The sequence below is a fragment of the Echinops telfairi genome, unplaced genomic scaffold (assembly GCF_000313985.2).
Source record: "Echinops telfairi isolate 266 unplaced genomic scaffold, ASM31398v2 ScPeMD7_6;HRSCAF=24_0, whole genome shotgun sequence".
NCBI lineage: Eukaryota > Metazoa > Chordata > Mammalia > Afrosoricida > Tenrecidae > Echinops > Echinops telfairi.
Window position 1 is genome coordinate 9,688,520 of NW_022103902.1, and position 20,066 is coordinate 9,708,585.

Consider the following 20,066-nt stretch of genomic DNA (forward strand, 5'->3'; position numbering starts at 1 on the left):
GTGTGTGTGTGTGTGTGTGTGTGTACCTGTGAGAGTCCTCGATGGGACCATCTTGTTTTATCAGGTTTTGAGAGTTTTCTACCTATCACAGGATGCAATCATCATTTTTCGCCCCCTCTCAATTTAGTGGGAAATACTGGGGTTTCCCTTCTCTGACAGGTTTCTGCCTTACCCAGGTTCTGGTTTTTTCAGGTTTTAATATGTATGTGTATATACATATTCATGTGTGTGTGTTTGTGTGCCACACACCCTGGGGGCACTATGGGCTAGGAGTTAGGCTGCTAACTACAAGGTCGGTGGTTCAAACCCACCATATATATATATAGCCACAGAGAGTGTGGGTGAGTGTGTATGTGTGTTCCTGGATAGCACACACTATCAGATACTGAGGTTAATCCAAAGGCTTGCTGTTTGAGTGTATTCTATATTTATCTACCACCCATCTATCTACCTATCTAATGCCAAATTAGTTGCCATAAAATTGATTTCCATTCATGGCAACACCATGTGTATCAGAGTAGAACTATGCTCTATATGGCTTCCAAACAATTTTATAGATATTAATGATATTGAGGAAGTATTAGTAAATATATAGGTATGCTATGTGTATTGTGCTTGTGTTTGCACACCAAGTTCTTCTAGAAACATAGACAATACTTATGGATACGCTTACATTGTTGCTGTTAAGAGCCCTCTAGTCAGTTCTGACTCACAGCAATCCTAGATGCTGAAAACTGTCAGTTTCTGCACTGTCTTCACTATTGTTGTTTGAGTCCAGGTTGCAGCTATTGTGTCCAATCCATCTCACTTTGCATTTTCCTCTTTTTTTTTTTTCTGCCAACCATCTATTTTACTGAGCAGTCCTTTTCCAGGAATAAAAAAACAAATTTACACCCCAACTATGAATACCAAGATGAAGAAATGGAAAAAGATTTTACCAACTTCTGCAGTCTGAAATTGGTCAAACATGCAATCAAGAAGTAATGATAATTACTAGTAATTGGAATGCAAACATTGTAAACAAAGAAAAAGACCACAGAAAATATGTCCTCGGTGATAGAAATGACACCAGAAATCACCAGAATTTTTCATGACGAGCAGCTTATTCATTGCTAATATTTTTTCTCAATACTATAAACTTTGCTGGCCGAAAGTAAAGAGGATTTGAGGCACTTATTAACAAAAAACAAGACTACAGCCTTCAGTATGAATTGCACCTCAAAGTAAAGAAAACAAAATCCTCAAAACTGAACCAATAAACAGTATCATGATGAGTGGAGGAAAGATTTAAACTGTCAAGGATTTCATTTGACTAGAATGACAATTGATTGCAATCAACACCCATGGAAGCAGCAGTCAAGCAATCCAAAGGCTTGCTTTAGGAAGATCTGTGTTCAAAGACCGTGCTAAAGTGCTAAAAAGCAAAGCCATCATTTGAGGACTAAAATGTGCCTCTCCCAATCAACAGTGTGTTCAACTACTTTAAATCTGAACAATGAATAAGGAAGAAGGAAGGATAATTTATAACTTTGTGTTAGACAGGGTTCTCTAGAGAAACAAAACCGGAATGCTAATAATTTTATATATATTTATATAGATAGATAGATAACATAAGAAATAAACAGTTAATTAAATTATATATCAGTACAAATGTCTCAGTGCAACTCACTCCCATGAGACAGTTGTGAGACCCTGGCAGTCCTTCGAGTCTTCAGGGCCACTGGGTAGACTCTGTAGAGCAATACAGGCTATCCGGGCACAGGCAGCAAACAGCAAGGCAGGTCCCCAACAGTCAGCCAGATGACAGGGTCCAACAGTCCCCGGCTCAAGAGATGTAAATTCCAATGGTGTGGCGAAGCAGGTCTTGAAGGAACCTCAAGTTACAGTGACACAGTCCATGGGTTAGGTGTCCCACAGGTAGTGTAGCTTGCAAATGGAGGCAAAGAACAAGCAAGGAGCCGCACACTGGTCCAATGATCAAAGAGCAAGAGACAAGAAAGGCGAGGCTCACCGAGCCAGTTATCTCCCCACCCTTCAATTAATCCCCGGGTTGGCACAATAAACTAACGACCTCAACTTGGAATTATGGTATTGGTGAGAAATACTGACTCCCTATAGCATGTATGACTAGAAGAAGGAACAAATATGGTTTGGAAGTATAGCTAGCATGGTTCTCTGAAGCAAGAAAGGCAGGACTTCAGAGTGTTCTGTACTTTGAATATATTTTTAGGAAGAAGCAGTCTCTGAACAAGGACAACGTGCTTGGAAAAGTGGAGTCAGTAAGGAAAAAAGAAGACCCTCAACTAGGTGGATTGCCACAGTAGCTATAACAACGGGCACCAATCTAGCAACTGTTATGAAGATGGTAGAGAACAGGGCAATTCTTCACTGTGTTATGCATAAGGTCACTATGAGTCAAACCAATATGACCACACCTAACAATAACATAAGTATACGAAAAACCTGCCTCAATGCAATTATATCTTGTTAAAAAGAGAGACAATGACCCTATTTCTTTAAGGGTTGTTCACATTTCATCTGTGATATTTTGTCTTTCAATAACAAGGTTCCAAAATGATAAAGGATATAGCAAATGAAGGATAGCAATAGAGCTTGCAAAAGTTCATCTGGATAAAACAAGATAGAGACAGACCCCTTTCTTCAAATATTTGGAGACCTGTCATTTGGAAGAGGCTTACACTTATCCTACCTGATCCCAAAGGTGGAGGATCCCATTGGCCTGGCTAACTACTCCTCGTCCTTCAGAAATATCACTTCTTTGGGTTGTCCCCGGACCTGGTCTGTGAATTCTAAGCCAATTACTTAGTACTCAACTTTTCCAATTCTGTTTCTAAATGAAATGTTTGCCATTTTTTTGGGGGTCCCTATAAAAATAGACCATGCTCTGTTTGCTCATGCTATAACCCTAGAAGCTAACACAGGTAGTGGATTTTAAAAGGAGAGAGAAATACACTTGAATTCAATGTGCAATTTTTAGTAGAGCTCTTCAGAGATTTATAGGCTACCTAGGAAAATAGTCATTTTTCTTTTATGGGAGGCTCTCAGTCAGATATAATAATAATTCATAAATTATCAAGGGTGCATGGGGGAGGGGGGAGGAGGAATGGAGGGAGAGGGGAAAAAAGGAAAATGAGGTGATTCCGGGAACCCAAGAGGAAAGCAAATTTTGGGAATAATGAGGGCAACAAATGTATAGATGTGCTTTACACAATTGATCTATGTATTGTGATGAATTGTATGAGCCCCAATAAATTGATTTAAAAGAAAAAACTGCCCGGGAGTGTAGTGGGACTATTAGTGTGAGAATAGTAGGTGGTGTTAAGGGTTGCTCTTTTAAAAATGTGTTCTGGAAACCCTAATCCTTATACCTGGATAGAATATTATTTAGAAATATTTGTCTACTGTTAGTGAGTTCATAAAGTGAGTAGAAGCCGATTAGGCCCTGAGGCAAGAACACACAAGAGGAAAAAGGCTGGCACCATTGGGAGGGCACCAGGACCTGAGGAGCAGACACTGAGAAGAGACAATGCCCTTGCTCCAGAATTGAAACAGAAGGAAAGGCTTCTTCTCTTCTTTCCAATGTCCTGATGAGGACTTCCTGCCTCTGAAACTGCTAGCAAATAAGTTCTGTTCTTTATAATCAGCTACTTAGTAGTATTTATATTACAGCAGCCTTAACTTAGAAGATGTACAGCCCGAATGCTCCTTAGGAGCAAGGATGGTGAGACTTTGTCTCATGCGCTTTGGACATGGGATCAGGAGAGACCAGTCCCTGGAAACGACATCATCCTTGGTAAAACAAGGGCAGGGGTGGGGCAGGGGGAGGGAGAAGGCACTTAAGGAGATGGATGACAGAGTGGCTTCAACAATGGCCTCAAGCACAGGAACAACTGTGACGATGGTGCAAGAGGTGGTGAAGTTTCATTCCGTTGTGTATAGGATTGCTGTGTCAGAACCAATTGGATGCCACCTAACAACAATAACAACAACAACAACAACAACAACAACAACAGACCACTAAGACAAGTAAAGACTGCCATAGAGGAGTGACAGCTTCTTTTCCAACATGCAGACCTACAATCTGAATTCTGAATTATGCTTACTACACCAGAGGCTTTATTAAAATTCTGACTCATTTTGGAAATGTTTAGTAATACGTTTCTACATAATTGTTCTTTTCAAACACAAAATTTTCATTTGGTGTTTCTTCTAATCTTTCTATCTTCTCTCCCTATTCCAGAGTGCTAATTATTATTATTTCCATTTTGTTGTAGGATACATAAAGCTTCAACACACACAGTAGCAGACGGTAAGGTGAGGTCAGACTGAGAGATGAGAAAAATATTTCTGAGATTCTTACCATCAACTGTGCCAAAAGTAAATGCAGATTTGATAAATGACACAAAGTCATTACCTCTCCATTTCCCTTTCTGCTGATTCGGTTTTTACAAGAGCCCAATTTTCCATGGAAACAGATCAGATTTACAGCAAATACAAAGATTGCATCTTTTATTTATAAGGCAAAAAATCTACCCAAATACTTTTCATTAAAATTGGTTTCCCTGTAATACTGCCTTTCAGAGTATTACTGAAGCATTACATAACTTTTGTTTTCCCTTTGGGAACTAATGAGCAAAGACCTTGAGGGCTCATCTTCCTGGAACAGTCTCTAGACTTCCAGTTGTGGCTCGATTACTGGATTCGGTTTGATAATGAAGTTTTAGGATGAAGCTGTGAGGTGTGTGAATATGCTTGCCATCCTGCCTCTACTTCAAGGGAAATATATTTTGTGAGAATACCTTCTATCCTCAGTTCAATTCACAAAAATTAGCAAAATAATGTTACTGATCAGCCATAACCAAAATGCAAAAATATCTAGAATCCTATCACACCCATTGCAAATGTTTTCCAAAAATTAACACCCATTGAGAAACTTTCCCAAATATTAACTAGGTAGTAAAGGAATCTGCAATGACAAAGAGTTTGAGACAAGCTGGCAAGTAAAACCTAGATCTGAGAGTGGAGTTGCGGGGAGGGTGCCTGCCCATTTGGTGCACATTCCATGGATGCATAGAGGGAGCACCACCCAGAGGACTGGGCTCACTAGGATTCTTCTGAGTGGAAGAATCTGATTGGAGGGTTTTTGAGCACTCATAGTGCTGCAGAGCCCTAGCGCTACAGTGGTTATGCTTTGGGCTGGCATCTGGAAGGTCAGCAGTTCAAAGCCACCAGTTGCTCCATAGGAGAAAGGGGAAGTTTTCTACTCCTTTTTACAGTCTCAGCAACTCACCAGGGCAGTTCTACCCTACCCTATAGGGTAAATACAAGGTCACTATGAGTCAGCATTGACTCAATGACAGTGAGTTTGGTTAGGGTGTTGGAATGGTGCGTGGTAGGGTTATTGTGAGCTGGAATCAACTCCATGGCAGAAGATTTGGTTTTGGTCTTAGATTGGAGCTTAGACTTTATATTGTAGCCTTCCTTATGTGGTACACTGGGTTAAGTTCTTCAGATCAAACCCGCCAGCCACTCCATGGGAGAAAGATCACCTTGTGTACTCTAAATATCAGGAAGTCTAATGAACAGCTCTTCTGAGTGGAGCACTGGGGTCCAAAAAACCTGATGCTCAACTGCTAACCCTAAGGTCTTTGTTTCGAACTGACCAACCTTTGGGAGAAAGATTTGACCCAGGGATCATAGCCGTGGGGGTCCCGAGAAGCCTTGCTATGGGGTCACGAGGAGTCAAAATGGACTCCAGGGCATTGGGTAGATTAGAGTCCCTGGATAGTGCAACAATCAGTGCTATCAAGTGCTAACCAGGAGGGTGGTAGTTAGGAAGAACATTGGGCAATCTATATCTGAAATATTAGCCCTTGCAAACTTCATGAAGTACAGTTCTACTTTGCATGTATGATTTTGCCATGACTTAAAAATGTATTCGGTGGAAACTCCACCACCCCTTACGCCCCCATGTCAGTGGAGATAGGTATTCTTAGGTGATGCAGTTAACATGCTCAGCTACCAACCAAAAAGGTTGGCAGCTCAGTCTACTTGAAGTGTTGGACTTGGAAGGAACCTTGGAAGGAAGGCCTAGAAATCTACGTCTGAAAAATGGATCACAATTCTCTTTAGACACGCATAACGTTTCCATGAGTCAGAATCGACTTACTAGCAGAGAGTTTTTTCAGACAGATAATTTCTATGACCTTAATTGAATGCTAGTAGGGTTTTGTTTTGTTTAGGTTTTTCCCCCCCATAAAGATGAGGAAAGAATGGAAAAAGGTATAAGAAGAATGAGAGTTAAACAATGTTCAAACGCTGTGTTTTTCACTGTTTAGTGGTAGCATTTAAATATCAGAGAATAGATCTTTAATGTTTACTTCATTATGCAGGACATCATGCTTGGCTAATTAGAGGGTCTCTACTTAAAAAGAAGATTCTCAATGAGATAAATTTACACCGTGGGTACAACGGGTTTAAATGTAATAATCGTGAGGATGGAGTAGGCTCAGGCAGAGTTGTATTCTGTTGTACACAGTACTGTTGTGAGTTGGAGCTAACCCTACTGCACCTAATAATAATAATAATATGTATATTCCAGAGAAGCTATGGTAGTGCTATGGTTAAAGCAGTCAGAAGCTAACTGGAAGGGGGGCTGTTCAAACCCACTGGCCACTTTACTGGAGAAAGATTTACAGCCTTGGAAGGGCAATAGGGTGGCTCTACTCTGTCCTATAGAGGCATCATGAGTCATAATCCACCCATTGGCAATGAATTTTTTTACAATATATATATATTCCAAGAATCCCTGGTGGTACAGTGCTTAAACCTACAGCTACTCCCTGAAGAGGTGGTTCTACGCACAAGGCATCATATTTGTTTTGTTCTCTTTGGCATGTACAGTCCAATGCTTTCCATAGCTTCAAGCAAACTCAGCCGGAACATCTAGTCACTCCTGTTGAACTCCAAACATATCTCTAAGACTGGGGGGGGGGGGGGGGTTGCTAGGAAGCCTACCCTACGCAAAAATTATAAGGAAGTACTTACTCTTTAAAACAGTGATTCTCAAACTTGTGGCTACCAATCCCAGGAGCATATTACTTAAATGCAGATTCTAATTCAATAGGTTTGGGATGAAGCATATCTAATGAGCTCTCAGATAGTGTGGATACCACCACCACACTCTGAGTAGGTATCAGGCAACAACATGATCATTTATCTTTGACAGCAACTCTGTTCTTTCCACCTTATCTTCACGCTCCTATATCCCGAGGACCCGCATTCTTCTCTCTTTCACAAGTGTGAGAAATATTTAGGTCCAAACATTTAAAAGAAAACAAAGCATCCTAAAATTATAACGTCTATTTGAACAACAGTAAGATTTTTTAAATCGTCTCAAAGTTAAAGGCACAATTTTATATGCATGAAGTATAATTCATATGTGTCAAAAACATGTCTCTATCCTTGAGACAGGTTTTTAAAATGGGAGTTAATTTACATGCAAATCATGGTGAAAATGCACAGTGGCATATTCCTTTCCATCAATGAAATCTTACACCTGGGTAACTGACAATCAATGTGGGTAATGAATGCACAGAAGCACCTCACCATATTGTGCAGCTACTTGTAGAAGATGAATAAGTCATATTTTCCAGATATCTGGGTTAGACTTTTAAGTTTCCAAACACATGTCTTCTACCTATTTTCATTGATTTTATTTTTTTAGAATTAATCTAACAAAGATACCTGTATAAGCGAAGTTTTTTCAGCACATTTTTTATGCCATTTCTGTGGTAAAATTAGGTGCCTTGGCTGATAGTCGGGTCGGCTTATACTCAAGTATATACAGTATGTTTGGCAGAACAAAACTACATTGAACCCATCTGAAATTACTGAGGGTCAACGATGATTCTGTGCTATGACATAACCCTGCTGAGGGACTCCTGTGACCCAGATGGGACTGTATGCTCGCTTGTAGACAGGAAGTTTCAAAGTTGCTTAAGGTTCCTTGGTCAGTTGAGAGAAGTGTTTTACCCCTTCTCTCCACATCACCTCACACCGCTCTCTGACGGCCCTTCCCTCACAATTCCTCGTCTGCTGCTCGAATGCTATCATAATATTCTGGGAGAAACTCGGAGACGAGTTCACTTCTCCCTTCTCCTGCATTTTAAACGCCGGAGCTTTCTTTGTGGGCTGCGAGCCACTAGCTAACCTGAATGAATGCAATAAGCCCCGTCGACGTGAGTCACCCGTGGAGATCCCTTTTGAAACACTGCTTGATATGACCACTGTATACTCACTGATACCAGTGTCCTTACAGTACTGGACCAAGTACTGTCCCATGACTTTCAGTAGATGAGTGTATTCTCGGACATTGAGAAATTCCTGTTTGTTATGAGATGGTTCCATAATCTCCAAGGGGATATTAACAATTCCAACCACTCCTGCACCAAGTCTGGGGGATTAAATGCATATATCATTAATTTTATGAAATTCAGCTAAGAAAATAAGAAAAGACATATATATTCTGATCATTTAAAATCAAATTCTTGAACCTGAGCTCATTCATTGGGTTTAGCCCAATGTTAAACAAGATACAGGTGAATGCAACTTTATTTCATTACATAAATGTATGGTCATCCTAGGTAAGCTTGCTCTCATTACGTCTAATTAAAATAATCATTATTGCATTGACATGACTCTTTCTTGACACCTACCACCTTAGGTTAGAGGAGGCCTTCCTGTATTACGTATCAGTAACAACAATCTGTTACAATAAACAAACAGGATCCTTTTAATGACACTGACTAGTCATTTTCTTTGTCTTCATTTCATCTGAAAACTTGGATTTCTGACCAGTGTAGAGTTCCACAGGGAACTCATGAATTCTACAAAGGCAGCAGAAAGATAGCATTGCCCCAGAGGGTAATGAGTCCCCAAATTTCACCATTTGGTAATATATCTAGATATAGGATTTCTTGTTTTTAGGAGCTGAGGATGGTATAGTCCACTGCCTCGCGTGCATGTAAAAGTTGGACATTAAAGAAAGAAGACTGCAGAGTCACTGCATCTGAATTGTGGTTCTGGAGGAAACTGTTGAAAGTAGCAGGAGCAGCTAACAGGACGAACTGATCTGTCTGGAAGAAGCATGGCCAGAGTGCTCCCGAGAGGCCAGGAGGGCAAGGCTTCATCTTCCGTCCTCTGGACATAGTAGTATCAGGAGAGAGCAGACCCTGGGGAGGGCTTCATGCTTGGCAAAGTGAAGGGGGAATTGAAAAACAGGCGGGCCTTCAAGGAGATGGATTGACACCATGGCTGCCACACTTAGCTCAGGCACGGGAGCCATGGTGAGGATGGCGAAGGACCTGACAGTGTTTAGTTCTCTTGTGCTGTGGGTTGCTGTGGGTTGCAGCCAGAACCATGGCGACTAACAGCATGATGGGCACAGTGTGGCTGGCACTTACAATTGCTATCCATATATATTTTATAGCATAATGTTTTTGTTTAAATTTAAAAAAAATTAGTAGTCGAACACTTTGGGGGCTCCTCATTGTCCCTGATTGCACACAAAGAGACCCTGCCTCGCTTGCGGCACTTGGTTGCCTCTCCTATGTGCTTTCAGCCCCTTCCCATCTCACCCGCCCTTCATTTGACATGTCATTCTGTAAGTCGATGCTGGTCAACAAGAAGCCTAACTTAGTTTCCTCCAGTCCGGTTGAGCTGTCCCTCCTATTGTCCTTTCCACAACTGATGCTCGCCTCTAATACAGCATTCATTTATTACAACCGAGCATCGGACCCTGTTCTAGAAACTGGAGATACAGTGATGAGCAACAAAGAAAGGGTGTCCCTGTTTACAAAAGTCCTCTTCCATTTGAGGGTGATAAACGGTGCTGGGAGTCAGCCAGTTCAAACCGGTTTGGCAGAATGGATAACGAATTGTCCCCCAACAGTTTTATTGCCTTTAAAGTCTCATATCCTAAAATTCAATCGTTCAGTCACAATCAAGAAGAGTTGTACAATCTCCTCCCTGGGAGACAGACAACCAAAAAGTGGGTGAAGGGAGACGTCGGGCAGGGCAAGATATGACAAAATACCAACTTATAAACTATCAAGGGCTCATGCGGGAGGGGGGAGCGGGGAGGGAGGGGGAAAATGAGGACCTAATGTCGGGGGGTTAAGTGGAGAGAAAATGTTTTGAGAATGATGTACAAATGTGCTTTACACAATTGATGTGTGTATGGATTGCGACAACAGTTGTATGAGCCCCTGATAAAATGTTTAAAACAATAAAATAAAATTGGGGGGGAAAAAAAGAAGAGGTGTACAATCATCACCACCATCAGTTTTAGAATACAGTGAACCCTCGTTTATCGCGGTTAATCGGTTCTAGGCCCTACCGTGATAAATGAAATTCCGCGAAGTAGGATTCCTTATTTGTAAATCAAATATTTTCGTAGTTAGAGCATAGAGGACATGAAAAAACACCCTTTAGTCACCATTACACTCGTATTACCCAATTTATTAAACGAAAAAGGGAAAATACTGTCAAACATTTTGGACGTTACAATGATCATTTATTATTTATTATCTTATTGATGGCATCAAGCGTGTACAGTATGAGCCAATCAGTGGCAGTCATGACAGAGCATGCGCTGTGACGCAAAAACCGCGATATAGTGAAGCCGCGGAAGTCGAAGCGCGAAGTGGCGAGGGTTCACTGTATTTTTGACACCTAATTTTTGGTTGGGTTCGGCGGACCAGTCGTTCAAATGGCACTTATTTTCAGTGTTCTCTGTAACGTGGCTGGGCAGCCGCCGGAGATGAAAATCACAAGTTGACATTCCGTACTCTTTTTTAACATCCATCTAAGAAACAGCATATTCTGAGCACCAGTGGGAATGGTCATTCCATTCACAGGTATAAAAATTTAAGACATAACTTGCAATGTTCATGTATTCTTTTCATAAAACTCGCTATACTTTTGAGGAAATACGACATTGCGATCCTCTTGTGTGTGCTGTGTCAGTGAACTGACAGGTCATGTAAAGAGGAAAAGTGCCGGACTACCAGAGGATGACTCGCTGCCATTCATTTCGGCTTTGTGTTATGTAAATCCCCACCAAATATGATGAGTGAATTATGCGATTCCTGACAGTGTTCAAAGAGCTAAAGATAGTCTCAAAGCGATTGCTGCAAGTTCGGCAGAAGGGAAAGGGTTTTTGCAAGCACGAACATAATACGTTCAGAGAAGAAAAGTCACTCGTTTCTACTACAGCAAACACAACGACTATGGTCTAATTGGCCTACCTCTTCAGGAATGGGACTCTACTCCTGTAGTGAAAAGATGGTTAAAGATGAAGCACACAGCTGATGATCAGATAAGAATATTGTAAGTGGGACTTCAATCAAGAAGCAATGTGGAAATATCTTAAATAACAGTTTGGTTGTTTTGGTCAGGTATTATTTAGTAGTGTTCTCATTAATATTTTAAAACTCATAATCTAGTTTTCTGTACCTTTTTTGTTGTTCTTATTTAAGTATTGACTGTTTAAAAATAAGTGCCTTTTGGTATATTATTTTTTACACTTAAAATGGTCACTAAGTCACTGAACCTCTTGTTAAATTATTTGAATCCCACCAAGAGTGATAGGCGTGAGGCTAACAGATACATGAACATGGTCCCTTCGGAGTGAAAAGTAAGCAAAAGGAAGCAAGTGCTGTAATACATGACAGAATTTTGCATGGGGTGAGGGCAGGGGTGAATTTTCTCTAGATCGTCTGAAAAGACGTTCTCTGGAGGGGACTTAACCCAGCTGACACCTGGATAAAATGCGAGAGCATCTAAGACCAGAGGCAAGGTCAAGTGCCCAGGCATCAAGATGGACATGAGCTTGAAGGTTCTAGGGAAAAAGGGATTGGGGCGAAAGGAGAGCTGGGGCCCAGGAGGTGGGAGAGATCAGGGCAGAGGCCAGAGCACAGGAAAACCATAGCCAATAGTCTGAATCTAAATGTAACAGGATTTTAAACAGAGGCATTCTAATTGGGGCCTTAAAAGATCTTTCTTGGTGCTATGAAATAATTTTAAAACTGTTACCTAACTGTCCCTTCCACTGGGTGATATATTCCTTAGCAAATGGTACCAGATCTTTGCTATATTATCTAGAGTGCTTGGGTACCATTCCTGTCACATGATACTTTGAAACAGTGACATCACTAAGGGACATAGGGGGTGCCCACTGTACCAGGTGACGCTGTCAGAAGAATCTTTCGTTAAAAACTTATAATTAATAAAAATAGGCCTGGAATGACTTATAACAACAAAGACATTTTTCACAATCTAATTTATATGGATCAATGTATCTCTCAGACGAAAACTCTGCTAACTGACTTTTTGAGCTTTCTAATGTGGTCCTGGGTTCTGTAGTAGGCTAATTTCAGGGTCCGTTGTTCCAACCCCCCAGCCTCCCTGGGAGAAAGATGAAGCTGCTTTTCACAAGGAGTTACAGCGTCAGAGATGTGGGGAGCAGTTACACTTCTTCCTGTGGGTCGCAATCAGTCAGAATTGACTCATTGGCAGTAGGGTTTTGATTTCAATGTGCCCCAGTCACAGCTAACACCATTACCCAATTGACAGTGATGCTTTGAATCAATCACATTGTTTCATGTACACATGTTGCAAACACACATTGTTGCTTTTATTGGTGTGGTTATTTTGACAGTCATTGATTTTGTCAACATTTCTGGGTTTTTCACCACCATATTGTGAGGATTCGTATTCTTGAAGCTTTACCAATAACTCTTTTGAGAATGAAGTAGTAATGAACAAAAATGAAAGAAAAATCAAAAGAGACTTCTACTTAGTTGCTAATAATGTTGTCACCAATAACGTGCTACAATAGAAATTTCACAAAAACCACTGGTTGTTAGTATTTATATAGTCTAATAAACATCTCACTTCAGCAATTTATAATTATATTTACCACATGTTAATCTCTAAGATTGATACCAAACATCACAAGGATTCTGTGTGGTCCACTATGGGAAGAATTCCATGGGGGCTGGGGGTGAGATCATGAGTTAGGGCACTGGGTGACTCCAACCATAGTGATGCCATTTTCAAAATAAATAACTTGCTGAACAAGCAAATGAGTAAGCTGCTAACTCCTGGTGAATGAGGAACCAAAGTGTGAAGTGTTCCCCCGAGTCCTTTCACTGGTGGTGAAGTTTCACATCACTGGAGAAGCACCCAAATGTATCTGACTCTATAGTCCAAATAGATCGGAAGGGGTGACTCATATATGCTTAGCAGCACTAACAAGAGCTCATGTCAGCAGGGTACTAACAGAGTTAGTACCAAAAGAGTTCCTCCACAGACTATACATCTAGCGCCCCCCCCCCACATAACATTTCTTTAATATGCTAAAATGGCAAAATACTGAAAAATTTTTAAGTGGCAAAATACTAAAATTCAAACCCAAATCAATGGTACCAGGATGGGTCAAGCATCAAGTTGCTTAGGAAATGCACTAAAGAGATTTCTATTCCCAAGTCTGCCTTTTCCCTAAAGCATGCCTGGCTCCGTGGGTATCATAAAAGACGCAGGTTGATGCCTGGGGGTTGACAGGAAGGGGAAGCAGAGACCATGGCATGTGTTTCCACTACAATTAAAGCTCATCACGCTCCACACGGAACCTTACTGCCACCTCTCTGCCTGCCGATGCACTGAAAACAAGCGCATACTTACAGAGACTTGACTTTCATCTGGGGGCCCACTTTCTCGTGCATTTTGATCAAGCGGCTATTGCTGTATATGAACATTCCAACTTGGCTTCGATTTTCTACGCTCACTCCATAGAACAAGGGAAGCGTTTTTGCTTGTTTTAATTCTCTAGAGGAACATTTAGAAAAGGTATGGAGAAAAAAGATTTTATTAAATAACACAATGAAGTTATAAGATGGCTAATAAACTTAGAAGGCAAACATTAAAGAGGTGATCTATAAAATACGTGTAGATTTTGAGGAAAAAAAACTGGAGAGGTGCACACAGTATCTTTATTTAGCTAAACGGCCTTCATAATCATGCTGGACAATAAATCTATCAGCAAAACACAAACATTCACTGATATAAAAGCAAGATTGCTGTTTTGTAGCCAATGGTAGAAATTGTACAATTATGCTTGATGTAATTGAATTATGGACTGTTAAAAGATCTGTAAGAGCTCCCAATAAAGCGGGGAAAAAATAAATAAAAATGAGATTGCTTATTCAAATTTACAAGAACATTCTGTAATATTAAGTGATCTAATGAGCACAGTACAGTATTTTTGAGAAATGATGATTTGAATATTTTAAAATTTAAGTTAAAGTCTTAAGTTTCAAAGTGTTTTTGAGACTTCATGTGTTCTAAAGAATGGTTAGAATCTACCCCCACTATGTATTTTTCTTTAGTTTTCTAACTTTTCTAAAATGAAATGTCACTAAAAGTTAACAAAGCAAGCTTACAAGGGCAACAGATATGAGCCCCAGTTTTTCTGACTCTGTCCTGCTGTACTAGGTTTGGTGTGACTCTCTGATTAAATGTACAGAAATAGAAATTGGGAAATAGTAGAATGTGATGGAAACAACCAGGCAGAAGAGATTGCTGGGGCTCAAAACGTGCCTGCATATACGCACCAGAAAGACACATTCAGCTTCCAATGCTCGCTCAGCATCTGATGACTACGGATTAGCCAACTAAAATTTCTAACCTTCTCTACAAAATGGGAATCACACCTACTTACCGACCTGAGGAGGAGTTCTGGCAGCTTAGTCGTTATGCATTGGACTACTAACCTCAAGGTCACCAGTTTGAAACCACCAGCTGCTCCAAAGGAAACCGATCAAGCTTCCTACTCCATAAACAAGCCGGGGGCAGTTCTACCCTCACAGGGATGCTAGGATGTGGAAATGGCTCGGTAGCAGTGAGTTTGGTTTTCCTTACTGTTTGGGAAAGGGTCCCTGACAGATACAAATAGCTAAGCACTGGACTACTGACTGAAACGTTTGCAATCCAAACCCACTCAGAGTCACTTCAAATGACAGGCTTGTTCCAATACTCCCAAAGGGCTACAGCTTTCAAAACCCTGAAGATCAAGTTCACCCTGTAACTTGGGGTCGCCATGTCAGAACTAACCTACAGCAACGAATAACAACCAACTTGGGATGTTGTGAGGAAGAAAAGAAACACCTTAACCTAGGGCAGCCCGGGGGCTCAGCTTAACACGTTTACGTCTTTCCCTAACCAAAAAGAGTACCACGCACAATTCTTCCACTCGCCCTAGAGCTGCCTCTCCCCCCAACTTGACTTTTGTTTTGAGATTTATGACTACGTGCTAGTCCAACTGACACGATACAATTAATGGACGGATTAAATACATCTATTATTAAAACAAAAAAATACAAACTTGTTGCCATCAAGTTGCTGCTGATCCTCAGTGACCCAATAGGACAGGTAGAAGGGCCCCTGTGAGCTTCTAAGACTGCAGCTCTCTACAGGGACATAAAGCCCCATCCTTCACCCACAGAGCCACTGGTGGTTTGGAACTCTTGAACTTGCAGGTAGCATCCCAACTCGGAACCACTGAGCCACCAGGGCTCTCTATTATTAAAAGACATTGATAGATTTCTATCAGTCCTTCTGACTTTTGCAGGAGGTTACTGATTATATGTTAAGATATTAAGTATTTATTAAATCCAGTACAGCTAAGGTTAAATATATGAGTCAAATGTTTCCTTAGAAGTCTCTACTAAATAATTGAATGCCAGCCCCTCAAAAACACACTAAATGTAAACAAGTTTCCAGGCCACAGTGCTAATGGATATGATATAATCATTACACAATATTAAATAGATACTATCTCTAAATTTAAAAAGGAAGAAAAATAAAACATGTTTTAAAAGAAAGTTTATGTCCACTCTCATGATTCTTCATAAAATATAGCTTGGTCATTTTTAATACATATCATTATGATTGCAAACAAGTCCTCAGAAAGACTGATCTTTTTGAAGATTTAGGGAAGACTTTATCCTTATAATAAAAATTAGTAGGATACTTATTTAAGATTATTTTGATACATGCATAAACAAAACCTCACATTTTAATTTTTAAGACATGTTATAGTTATATGGGATTGCAAAGTTCACAAAAATACTGAAATCTAATCATGTGTCCCTATGTAATAGTTTCTCAACGTTATCACATAATTTATAGGAATAGCTGTGGTTAGTTTCAGGTTAACTTGTTTAACATCTGAGTTGGAGAGCAAGCTAATTTACAGACACAATTACCTTTACTCTGTTGGCTTACTACTTCGAGTTTATGAACTAGATTTAAGGGCTAAGATCTTTGCTTTAAATGTTAACTTACTAAAACAAATAAATGAGCGGTAGGTTGTGAGAAGAGAGAGGACACTGGGACCAGTCATCCAAAGGTTTTAAGTGACAAAGGCCATGACAGGAAAGTGCAGCGATCTGCTGATCCTTTGGGCAGGTCACTCCCTGCAGATGTTTGCATCCAGGCCAGCCAGATGCAGACCGAATTGTGCACAATAGACACAGAAGTTTTTATTAAATACTGGACCCTGACCCTGCTAGTTGGGGAGCTTTGAGCACATCCCTCCTAATATTCTAAGACATTGCAAGTTAAGAAAGAGAACTTGTCAAAATAATAACAAAATCTGCCTATTTAGAAGTCAGAATTTGTTTTATCCTAACAAGATTTTTGCGAACAGAACTCTGTCTTACCTCTGTTTCTCTTTAAGGGTCTTAAGCTTTTCTTCCACATCTTCTAATGCTTGTCGTAATGCATCCTGGAGAAGTTCATTTGGTGAGGAGAGAACACGATTTCATTAAATTAAAGGAAGTCAAAGTGACATTTATTATCCTATATCCAAATGTTTCCAGGGCAACAGGAATAGGCCCAGTAGACTAACAAGATTATACTCAGAATGTGCCCAATAAATATCTGATAAATCATCATTGTTTCAATATTTAAGAGGATGTTCACATATTCAGATGCACACTACATATTATGGAGAGAGAACCTCTAACTCCCCGCGATGGCACAATGTCTTTGACACAAAACGTAGTGAAAACACAAAGAAAGAAGCATTCAATGTACCAGGTTCTGGTTCTGTCTCTGAATGCAAAATGCCAAATTATGCCATCTTGACGGCTACTATTCGAGAAAAAAAATGTAATTAAAAAATTGTTAAATTTTAAAATGTTCTCTTTTAATACCGTTTATTTGGGTCTTTGGGGAGCTATAATTGGAACAGATATTTTCAAAGAGATTCGATCATTCAGTTTTTCCACTGGCTGATTATTCTCTCATCTTTTCCTATTACTTCTCCTTTCCCCTCAAGCAAATTAGTCGTGATGCTCTTCTCGACAGTTTCAATCCCATACCATGTTGTCTTCGTCTTTGCTCTGTTTCCGCCTTCTCCCCATGGGCTTCATGTCTTCCCTTTCTCTGCGCTCATCTGTTTTGTTTAGCTTTACCTAAGTCAACCTACCCTTCTGAGCTCATCTGTGGTTAAAAGTTTGGGAAGTCACATCTCTGCACAGGAAAAAGCCACTGGTAATATTTCCCATTTTTAAAGCCCACGTTATACCTCGGCAGGAGAAGATGAAGACGTTCTGTCGGATGTGTTGGCTTTGATTTGTGCTTCTTTCAACATGAGTTTAGCTGGAAGTAGAGACAAGGTAGAGATGGCATCGAAATGCTCTAAAACAATTTTATTTATTTTTTATTTTATTTTATTTTTCTACATTTATCATTTATTTTGTTTCTCATTGTTCTGTAAAATCCATACTTTCAATTGATTTCATTTTATTCCACTTTGAAAAGGTCCTATATTTCAGTAGCTTCGGTTTAGAGTTATGAATCTCTGCAGCTTTTTTTGGTTGTTTTTAAATATATATATTATATTCCTTTAAATATATATTTTAAATATGTCTTCTATTCTTTTTTTTTAACATTTTATTAGGGGCTCATACAACTGTTATCACAATCCATACACACATCAATTGTGTAAAGCGCATTTGTACATCATTCTCAAAACATTTTCTCTCCACTTAAACCCCCGACATTAGGTCCTCATTTTTCCCCTCCCTCCCCGCTCCCCCCTCCCGCATGAGCCCTTGATAGTTTATAAATGGGTATTTTGTCATATCTTGCCCTGCCCGACGTCTCCCTTCATCCACTTTTTGGTTGTCTGTCCCCCAGAGAGGAGGTCACACACAGTTCCATGTAATCGGTTCCCTCTTTCCTACCCATTCTCCCTCTACCCTCCCTGTTTTGCCACTCACACCACTGGTCCTATAGGGCTCATCCGTCCTGGATTCCCTGTATTTTCAGTTCCTATCTGTACCAGTGTACCTCCTCTGGTCTAGCCAGTCTTGCAAGATCGAATTCGAGTCATGGTAGTGGGAGCGGGGAGGAACCATTTAGGAACTAGAGGAAAGTTGTATTCTAAAACAATTTTAAACGAGCATTTTCTGTGGACATATCCACAACTGGGGCAAATGGCATACAAACCGTATTATCAGAAAATCTTTTGCTTCTTTCATAGAATTCTAAGTTGAGACAGCTATGCTAAGTTTCTGTTAAGCATGATAATGTGTAGGCTAAATATATCCATGCAAATCCAAAATCATGTGTGGATTTTTGGATGAACGCAACATCTGTGATATGTGGAAAAAGCGATAGTGCTCCTGGGTCAGGATCATTTGTCCCTGCCATGTGGGTGGCTAAGTACAACATCCCCTCCTAAAATTGGAGCAACCCAGGTGTCTAAAATGACGAACTCATCAACATGACAACTAGGGTTTCCAATCAATATTCATCTAATTTGGAGTATGTTCTGTAACATAATAACGGTAACAAACGGCATTACAATGAAGCAAAACTAGAGATGTAAAGATGTGTTGTGAAGGTCTTTCACGACAGTCACTCCTTCTCATTAATTACGGAAGTTCTACACTGCTTAGAGCAGTACGTGGCTCAATAAAAGTGCTCAGTGAATATTTACTGGAAGAATACACAAGGAAACAGTGAAGAATGGCAGCCACATACCAAACTTGACAGCTTCTTCCGCTTTTTTAACTTCATTTCTAAATGTTCCTCGAAAAGAAGCTGTAACATACAAGTACTTCCTGGAAAGAACAAAGAAAGAAGAAAGAATCAAGTTATATTATTTGTCTAACGCATACACTGTGAGCATAGTCTTTAAAAGGCTGCATGTTGTAAAGTCACTGCTGTAGAGGCAATTCAAACACATAGGACACATGAATGTCCCATAGGATTTCCGACGTGTAATTTTTGCAGAAACGAAGTGTCACATCTTTCTCCCCTCTAGCAGTTGAACCACAAACCTTACAGTGAGCAGTTGGATGCTGTAATCATGGCACCAGCAGGGCCAACCTACAAACACCAAAGATATGCAATGATTAAAGAAAAAATAATCAGATAAGTCATAGCCACTGGTAAACACCAAAATTTATTTTGTTTTCTTTAACAGTTTTATGGGCAAATCATCCATATGTCATACAGTTCATAATTCAATCATATTAGGAAGAAAATTACCTACATTTTCTTCTTCCTTGTACTGATTTTTATTCGTGTCATTTTTTTTAATTGTGGCAAAAATATACACAACTAAACATCTTCCAATTCCACAACTTCTACATGTAAAACTCAGTGCCAGGGATTATACTCTTTGAGTTGTACAACCATTATTGATACCTGTTTCCAAATTATTCCCCCAGCATTAACATAAACTCGATGCTTCCTAAGCAACAACTCTTTTTCCTTCACCCATGGTAACCATTGGCCAAGTTTGGTTCGTTTTAGTAGTTTTCTTGGTATAATATTCACATATCATACATTCCCATATTTCAATTGCTTTTAAAGAGAGCTTTATGTACATCATCGCAATCAGTTCTAATGCTCCCTCTCCCCTCTGGCATCCATTGTTCGCACACACACCCCTCCCGCCCGCCCCC

The 20,066-nt window shown here is 40.0% G+C and overlaps 1 protein-coding gene across 1 annotated transcript in view; it reads right to left on the reverse strand.

Moving 5' to 3' along the window:
* MORC1 (MORC family CW-type zinc finger 1) overlaps window positions 1-20,066 on the reverse strand; it is a 193,941-nt gene that overhangs the window by 117,394 nt on the left and 56,481 nt on the right. The window contains exons 10-14 of the mRNA XM_045286149.1: window positions 19,138-19,217; window positions 17,675-17,748; window positions 16,806-16,870; window positions 13,768-13,911; window positions 8,322-8,476 (exon numbers count right to left, since the gene is read on the reverse strand). Coding sequence (XP_045142084.1) covers window positions 8,322-8,476; window positions 13,768-13,911; window positions 16,806-16,870; window positions 17,675-17,748; window positions 19,138-19,217 — 518 coding nt within the window. The remainder of the gene's footprint in view (window positions 1-8,321; window positions 8,477-13,767; window positions 13,912-16,805; window positions 16,871-17,674; window positions 17,749-19,137; window positions 19,218-20,066) is intronic.